Here is a 9707-nt window from a genome sequence, read left to right on the forward strand (position 1 = left end):
TTGCACACATTGTCTTCTTATGATTAAGTTATTAAGAATGTTTTATAGTTCTGTTACAAGCCTATCACATATATCGTCTGCAAATATTTTCTCTTGACCTTTAGCCTGTCTTTCATTTTCTTGATAGCTTCCTTTGGAAAATATTTTCAACTTTGTTGAAAACAAAGTATTTTTTATTGCATTTCATGGTTTTTCCTTTTTTGTTTTGTTTGTTTGTTTGTTTGTTTGTTTGCTGGTCATAAATAAAAAACCTTTTCCAAATCCAAGGTCGTGAAGACAATCCTTTTTTTTTTTCTTCTAAAAGCTTTATAGTTTTGGCTCTCATATTTAGATTTTTGGCCCAATTTGAATTATTTTTACATAAGATTCAAGTAAATGAGTCAACAACATTCTGTTGTATGAGAAACATTCTGTTTCTAAATAGCTCAAGACTATTCTTTCTCCATGGTTTAGTTTTGAAATAATATCAAAACATCAATTTACTATGCCAGTATCTTTATTTCTAGAATCTCAGTTCTATAACACTGATATATACATCTGCTTTTGTACCAAAAGTGTGTGTGTGTGTGTGTGTGTGTGTGTGTGTGTGTGTTCAAAATTTCAATATTTCTTGATATTATTTTGGCTTATAGTGAATCACATTTTTATATGAATTTAAGAATTGGTACATCAATTTCCACAAAGAAGCAAGCTCAAAACCCTGTGCAGGAAATGTGCCTGTTACTAGGCATTCAGACAGATCCAGGCTTCATTCATCCAGTTCTCTGGGAAGGCTCCATACTTCCCTGGTCCATGGATGGGGATCCCTAAGTCAAGCTACAGGGCTGCTTCAGATTCCATAGCAAAGACTGAGATCAGCAGATCCCACTGGCACCTTTTCTCTCGTGTGCCCTGTGTACCAGCAGGGCTGACCTCAGTCTACTGCAGAGGCAAACTATCTGAACCTTACATCAGTTTCAGGGTCTGGTGTAACTGTGGGGCAAGTGTGCCCCAGGGACTCAGACTAATACCTTCCTGGTTCTATACACGAGACTGCTCTCAGTTGACAGCTATGATGGGCCAAACAGAGTCCCATCATAGTCCCTTTTTCAGTCTACAGTCAAACCACCCCTCAACCATGGTGGGGGCGGGGGTGGCTCACACAGGAATCCCTCTCTCTATCTAGGTCTCTGAGCTGGGTCCTCACCCTGCCCACAAAGGTGGTCTCTAATCACTGCTGAGAGGGCCTAGACCTGAGTCTCAGTGACATTTTTGGTCTGTGGCCAGAGTTGAGGTCAGGCGATCCATCACTGGAGGCACAGTGGGCACCCTTCACCCCAAATCCCCAGTGGACGGTTCTTACAGCAAGACTACCAAAGGAGGACACGACCAAGTCCATGAGGATATGGGGAATTTCTAGCTCTGAAGGCAGAAACACATCAACTAAGTCTGCTACCTGGGCACTGTCCCCTCAAGGTGGCTCTCCCAGGTCTTGGACTCACAAGCCCTTGACTGGATGGCATTCTTATCCACAGGGTTGCAAAATGATTGCTGTATTTAATATAAATAGACAAGTTCTAGCCCACTGCCTTGCCACCACTACTCCGGAAATATCATAGCTTTAAAAGTATAAACCAAAATAAACCTACAGTGACATGAGCCATGTGACGGGACTGGAGGCACAGATGCCAAGTTCCCAGCAGTGTCAGGGAAGAAAAGGTTAATATGCAGAAATACGTTTGGTAAAGAGATGTTCCTTCTGCTATGACTCTACATTATTTTTCTTTTCAGATACACTCATATATCATTCTTAAATGAGATTTTTAGAAAATTAGTGATGTTAATAAAATCTGTGCACCAAAAAAGCATCTGCTTTGCCCTAATACTTGACACAAATCATGTGCTTTTGAGTCAGAATGCATAACCACAGGACTGGTGAGAGGACTCATGTGGTAAAGGCACGTGATGCCAAACCTGACGACCACATCAGTGAAAGGAGAATGGTGCCTACAAAATGTCCTCTGATGTCCACACCTGACACACAAGCACATGCATGCACATGCGTGTACACACACACAAAAGGTTTTCCATAGCATAATTATCAACAAAGAATAGTTACCTACAAAATGTCCTCTGACGTCCACACCTGACACACAAGCACATGCATGCACATGCGTGTACACACACACAAAAGGTTTTCCATAGCATAATTATCAACAAAGAATAGTTACCTACAAAATGTCCTCTGACGTCCACACCTGACACACAAGCACATGCATGCACATGCGTGTACACACACACAAAAGGTTTTCCATAGCAAAATTATCAACAAAGAATAGTTATATTTCTAGAACTAGAAATTAATTCAGTCATCTGATTTTAAATATTCTATTTCAATAGTGATTATGCCATGAAGGCATTTGAACCACCTATTTAGAGGAGACTAATGCATGACTTATGAAGGTTACTGAATCATACTAAAACATCTCCAGAGAAGTACTTCAAGTATTTTAATTTCTAACCTTTAAAGTTGAAATTTAAATCCTTTTTCACCATCTCAGTAATATTTCTTGCTGCATCACTCCCAGAAGGCACAAAAGCCAATTCATATTCAAACTTTTTATTAACAAACTCGGGTAATGTCAGGGGAATAGGATTAAAAATCACAGCTTGAACAAATGTCTTCTTTGTAATTTTGCGCATAGTCAGAGTCCATGAAAACAATAGAAATATCAAGAGGATCTCCACCACTAAGCCAACCACGTCCGCCTCTGCAAAAAATAAAACAGGAGGACTGTGTTAGTGAATACATGAGCACGTGGATGTGTGTGCTCCTGTGTGTAGGTATGTACACACAACACAGACCTACATGATTCTGCTTCATTCTACAATGAGAATGGTTCCCCCGACTATCCTCCTCACTCTTTTCTATAGTTCATCTGATTCTACTGACTCTATTGGTTCTCAGGGTGTTCTCCAGACTATGCAGTTCTAGCTCCAGCCTTGGAACCAAAGCAAGAAAATAAACTATAATCAAATGTGGTAGAGGAGATGTTAGTTCCCCCTCTGGCTTTATAGACTTTCCATCTAGCTCCCACAGATACCTCCACTTACCTTCAAAAGTAAATTTTTCCACAGGAGGATTGAAAATTGCTTCATGCGCAATGAAACCATTTTATGAGAAAGAGTGAGAGCTCAATGCTTATGAAACAAAGATGTAACACAATTAAAGTCACCTGCCAAGATATGAAATGTCATTAAGAAAAAGGATTATCGCTTCATTGTTCCACACTTCCACTTAACAATGGAAAGATAACTACAAGAAACAAATAAAACAAACCTTGAAATGGTACGTGTCTGCTCTTCCATACCTTTATATCAATTCATTAACACACTGGAGAATAGCAATGTAAGTGTGAGCAAGCTGTAGACCCATTTTCACAGTGGAGATATAAAATATAAATGTAAAATATCACTATTTGGGAAGCTTCTGCATGTCTCACAAACTACAGTGTTAAACACCTGCTTGTTTAATGCCTTTACATACAATGTTCTGTACCAAACATCTGGTCAGTTCACAACATGCCCCTTTCCTCACAGCCATGGATAGCATGGCATAGTAACCTAGGATCTGAGTTCAGAGAGCAACTCTTCAACATGCTGCATGCATGTAATTCTGAGCAAAACAATTAGCCCATGGCTCCTTAGCATCTGTAAGTCAGGAAATGGTAGTACTTACCTTACAGGGACTTCCCCTTGCCCTTGGGGTTAACTGCTACTATAGGGACACTGAGGACTATTCATCACATTTGTTTAATTGTGATAAAACATATATTGCATAAAATTCACCAGTATGAGTGTTTTTTAGTGCTTGGTTTAAGGGTATCAATCATATTGTCCCACAGCCAACAGGACTATTCATAACATTTTCATCTTCAAGAATCAAAGCTCTGACTCCTTAAATGGTAGCTTGCCATCTCCTCCATGCCCTGGCAGGTATAACTCAGGGCAGTCAGTGTGACTGTGCAGCCCCCTGAGGCTGGTAAAGAATGGTTGTGCAGGAAGGAACTTCAGATACTTGTCAATGGATGGACCTTGAAGAATATTTTATACTAAATGAAATAACCCAATCACAAAGTGCCAAATGCCAGAGAAGATATAAATACAAGACTCTGAAGAAAACTAAATAAAGATAAATGCAAAGATATATGCATACAGGCACATAATCAAACAGACAGGACACTAGATCTGAACATGGATGACACTACTAGACATGTTGACACAAAGAGGGACATCTCATGTGCCTCAACCCTAGTCAAAGAAAGCTCACAAGGTCTTAGCTCTAGACCATGGGCAACAAAAAGAATGCAGAGAGCAGGAGAAACAGTCTTCCCCAGGGGAGAGCCCTTAAGTTGTTATTCAATACCAAATGGCCAGCCCTGAAATCATAGACACGCAAGCAACATTATTATACAAACTGAGTAAGTTATGTTCATATATACATATATATAGTATATGTTTGATATATAATTAAATATATATTATATACACATATATAAAGATATGTAAATATATTTAATATTATATATATATATATATAATTAAATAAAGGCCAAAGATTTAAGAGAGAGTAGAGCAAGGACATGGGAAGGGTTGGAGAAGGGAAGGGGGAATGATAGAAAACAGAAGAAAATAAAATACCTTTAAGGAAACAAACATTCAGAAAGTAGCAAAGCAGAAATCAGGGAGGCCAGAGGACATAACAAACGTACATGCATTTGTTTATTGTTTGTTTGAGATGGGGTCTTGCTATGCAGCCCAGGCTAGCCTAGACCTTGTGATCCTCCTGCCTCTGATTCCCCAAGTACTGGTGCTACAGGGGTGTGCTAACATTTCTAACTGCTGGAGGGTGAAACTATTAGTCATGAAATGGATATTCTCAAACAACATCCTTCAGAAATAAAGGTCTGAAATAAAGACATTCACAGATGAAAGAAAAACTAAGAGACTTCACAGCTAGTAGGTTTGATCTGAAAGAATTAGTAAAGGAAGCTCTTTGGAGAAAAAAAAGAAATGATATCAGGAGAGATGAGTCATCAGAGATGAAGAAATACCTGGGGAGGGTGAGGATTCCTAGAGCAACCTGGCTAGTGAGACTGACCATATCTGTGAGCTCTGAGTTTGATTGGGAGACCCTGTCTCAAAGAATAAGGTGAAAGAGCAATTGAGGGAGAGCCACATCAACTTCAGTCCTTAACACACATATATATATAACATATATATATGCCAATATAAACTTGTACCCATACACATGCGAACACACCTACAGAAATACATGTCCCACATGCACACACACCACACAAACATACACGCAAGAAAATACAAAGAAACTCAGAAAAGTGACAGAACTTCTTGACTGACCAAAACAAGATGATTCAAATTATTATTATTATTATTATTATTGTTGTTGTTGTTGTTTGTTTTGATTTCGAGACAGGGTTTCTCTGTGTAGCCCAGGTAGGCTGTCCTGGAACTCACTCTGTAGACCAGGCTGGCCTTGAACTCACTCTGCTTCCCTGAGTGCTGGAATTAAAGGCAGGCACCACCATCATCCAGCTGATTCAAATTATTAAAATCTGGTCAGGTCCAAAAGAAGCTCCATTTCCCCAAATTTTAGCATTTAGACAAAAGCCAGCTTTCCTCAGGGCCTTGTGAAGCTGGTTCCCCTCTACCAAAAGGAGCCACTTCCCTTGACACTGGCAGAAGGGACAAATGGCTGGTGGTGGTGCCTATTAGCGTACCAAAGCATGCTGCCCTCCAGGCTCCCACAGCATCACAAGAACCTAGCTCTTCTCACCTGCCTCCCCTACACTAGACTTCTCCAGCTCAGGGGCATCCCTCCCCTTACAACCCTGCTAGTTTGGCTATCCTCTCCTTGTCTTCCTCTCCCTGCTCCCCCACACTCTCTCTCTGTTCTATGCTCTCCCTCCATCTAGCTCTCCTCTCTGTTACTGCTTCTTAGTGCCCAGGTCCAGTCTGCTAGCCATGTCCAGTCTTCTTCTTTCTCTCCATGCTCTGGACTCTTCAGATGCCTCTGGCTGTTCTATCCCTCATATCTACAAATGAGGAACTGCAGTGTAGTTTCTCAACGTGACAGATACATCATAATCAATAAGGAAAGACTGACGGATAACCTCCTCGTCTGTCTGTATCACCCCTCCCACTGAGCTAACTACAGCGCTTGGGCAGACAAAAAATAAGTTCAAGAAGAACAGGGGAAGAAAGAAGGCAAAAAAGAGAGGAAAGATGAATAGGACACAGAGAAGATGGGGAAGAAACCAAAGTCATTGAAACTGTAAAGGAAAACAATAAACCTTCCTTTCTGCGGGGATGTTACACTCACTATTCCATACAGAAAAGCCCCAATGAACCCACAAAAGAAAGTACTAGATCAAGTTAATAAGCTTAGCCAAGTTGAAAGAAACAAGATCACCATACAAAAATCCTTGTTTCTATACACTAGTAATGAACAATCTTTAAAACCCAATTCCATTTACCAGAGCATCAGAAAGTAAAACAGGAAAAATAAATTAAGGAAGTACAGGACTTGTACACAAAAAATCTAAAATATGGCTTTTAAAAAAAAGGAAAGAAGGGAAGAGAAGAAAAAAGCTAAGGCCTAAAGAAACAGAAGAGTGCCCTGTATTCAAAGACCCACTGTATGACAGAAACGCCTCCCAAGTTGATCTTCAGCTCAAAACTCAACTGCCTTGAACAGGCTGGTCCTAAAATTCATATGAAATCCTAAGAAATACTGCATAGACAAACCATTTTTGGAAGGAATCAAGTTGGAAGTCCCACACTTCATACTATCAACGTATCTGCAGGATGTCAATCATTGCAGCAGAACAAAACTGAGAAGAGCACAGGCGGAGTAGGGCAACGCTCCGTGCACTATGGACATCACGCTTGCTCACTCACCAGGAAAAAGACACAAGTTTCAACAAATGTGCTCAACTAATGATCCCAGGGCAAAGGAGTGAAACTGGGTGTGAATCTCGTGCCATACACAAAACGATCAGTGACGTGACGTGGAGGCAAAAGCAAACACTTGGGATCAACAGAAGTCTCGAATCATCATTAACAACAATGCACTCTGGGACAAAGAGTGGAAGGAGGCACTGGCAAATCACATCCTGAACATACAGAGTGACCCTACCACAACATGCAACCCAACCAAATAATGGGTAACGAGTCCTACAGACATTTCTACAAAGAAACCCTACAGACAGCCACTGTACTAAAAGATCCACACATTATTACTCACAGAAAAATGAAAATTATAAGCTCAATGGGTTCCTGCTTCACATGCCACACACTATACATTCTATATCAAAAACAAAATAGAAAACAATGTGTGCCAAGAAGGTAGAAAACTGGAACCTTTACCCACTGGTGTGGAATGGGGCAGCCCATATTGGAAAACAGATAGGTAGCTTGCTTCTCAAAAAGCCAAATGTCCAATTTCCACATGACTCTCCAATTTCACTCCTAGAAAGCATAAGTATGCCCATACACTGTCCCTCCCCCCCCCCCCCCCCCGCCAAAAAAAATGTACAGGACCAGTGAGATGGCTTAGCAGGTGAGGGTGCTTGCTGTCAAGGTTGATGATCTGAGTTTGAGCCCGGGGACCCCCATGGTGGAAGGAGAGAACTTACTCCCACGAGTTGTCCTCTGGCCTCCACACATGTGCATACACACGAAGTAAATAAATGTAAAATAAGACATATATACAAATGTTCACGATGTCAGCATAACCCCAAAGTCCATTTAACTGATGAACAAATACATACAATGTAGTGATTCTCCACAATGGAGTCTCATTTGCCCATATAAGGTGAGGAATGATGCATGGCACCTGTTACAACGGGTGGGAACCTTGAAAACAGTATGCTAAGGAAAACATATGATTCCATTCATATGAAATGTCCAGACTCCACTAATTCAGACAGAAAAAAGAACAGCAGTTGCCAGGGGCAGCAGGGAGTAGGCAATGGATAGCGACTGCTTAGTAAGTGCAGGAGTGATGAAATGTTATGGAATTAGTGAAGACATTATGAGTGTGGTAAAGGGCACTCAAAAATATGCTTAAGCTTATGTTGTGCTACTGTAATATTTTAAATAAACAGAACCATGAGATAGATAAAGAATTATTTCTAATTATAGATGAGATACAGCAGTCAAGTGACTTGCCGCAAATCAGGTTAAGACTAAAGCTGATCCTGGGTCCCAAACCCTTCTTCCCTCTAGCCCCTAAACTGTGAAAATTGTCCATGTCAAAATGGAGTCATGCTATGTGGGATGGTGCATGATGTTAATCACAGACTAAGTAGGCTGAGGCAAGAGGACTTTAAACTTGAGAACAGCTTTGGCTACATAGTGAGTTCAAGGCCAGGCAGGTCTAAAGGTCAACAAGACCCTGAATAATAATAATAATAATAATAATAATAATAATAATAATAATAATAATAATAATAATGGGACGGCAAGGGAGAGAAGGGGAGGGAAGGAGAAGGGAGGGGAGGGGGAGTCATAAACAAACCAGCCAAACTGGTAAGAATCAGGAGGTTAAAAAGGGGAAAGCGTACTACACACATTGCACACGTGCCTATCATAAAACTTCTCCCAAGAATGTCTAAAGGCCCGTTTCTTCTGTTTGCTTTTGGAGACAGGATCTTGCTATGTAACCCTGTTTGCCCTCAAACTTGCTATTCTCCTGCCTCAGCCTCCAGAATACGTGGATTACTTACGCACAGTTGCTCCTGTCGCCACTTGCTAGGGAAGTCACCGGGACATCTCGCCCCTCAGTCTCCTTAGTGAACGACAGTCAATACCTGCAACAAGCCCCGTGTCAGCCCCAGGCTCTGTTTCAAAACCCAGCACAAGGGACTTCTTCAGAAGTGCCCCATCTCCATCTCCTTGGAGATGGGTGTGCCTTGTGTGCACAGGATACACAGCCCAGACTCTGACTCTTTAGACAGTCACTCCTCTCTTCAAGGCTGGCAACACATACACACAAGGAAATTCGTTCCCGTCCCTAGGGGTGTGTGCGGAGGGAGCCACGCTGGACTCCTGGGGCGTCTAAGGGCAGTGGCAGAACAGGTCCACGACACACACCTCTCAGACCCCACAACAGCCGCCTCCACGGCCACGAGGGGACGCGCGTCGCCCGGGCACCGCGCCTCCTCTCAACGCTCTAGCCAACCGCCTGGCGGCGCGGACCTGGTCGGGACCGACGGGGGCGCGCAATGGGCACGGGGACGCGCGCTGGAAGGAGCCGCCTGGGTGTCGCCCGCGCATGCGTCCTGGAGCCTCCCCCCCCCCCCCACTCCGCAGGGTTCCGCTGGCGCGCTCGCTCGTCCGCATCCAGAGACTAGTAAATAGTAAATAGTAAATAAATAAGTAAATAGTAAGTAAGTAAATAAGTAAATAATAATAATAAGTAAGTAAATAGTAAATAAAGCCAGCAAGACGGTTGAGGCGACGGCAGAACTCAGAAGCCCACAGAAATACAATATTTTCAATCTTTTTGAAGCAAAAGCAAATGTTTAAGAAGCTGTCCTAGAGTCCAAAGCAAAAGAGAAACTCCGTTATTCTGATTTCTATTGAATATTTTGATTTTTGTCTAGTGTTGTTCTCCTTCGGTTAATTTTTTAAAATTTTCATTA

General features: G+C 41.8%; 1 protein-coding gene across 1 annotated transcript in view; it reads right to left on the reverse strand.

Annotated features, from left to right (window-relative positions):
• The window catches only part of LOC131907720 (phospholipid-transporting ATPase ABCA3-like), an 86714-nt gene extending 77429 nt beyond the window's left edge, over positions 1–9285 (reverse strand). The window contains exons 1-4 of the mRNA XM_059258853.1: positions 9157–9285; positions 8790–8873; positions 3094–3215; positions 2502–2748 (exon numbers count right to left, since the gene is read on the reverse strand). Coding sequence (XP_059114836.1) covers positions 2502–2748; positions 3094–3153 — 307 coding nt within the window. The 5' untranslated portion in view covers positions 3154–3215; positions 8790–8873; positions 9157–9285. The remainder of the gene's footprint in view (positions 1–2501; positions 2749–3093; positions 3216–8789; positions 8874–9156) is intronic.
• Positions 9286–9707: the final 422 nt, after the last annotated feature.

Source organism: Peromyscus eremicus, chromosome 1 (assembly GCF_949786415.1).
Source record: "Peromyscus eremicus chromosome 1, PerEre_H2_v1, whole genome shotgun sequence".
Classification (NCBI taxonomy): domain Eukaryota; kingdom Metazoa; phylum Chordata; class Mammalia; order Rodentia; family Cricetidae; genus Peromyscus; species Peromyscus eremicus.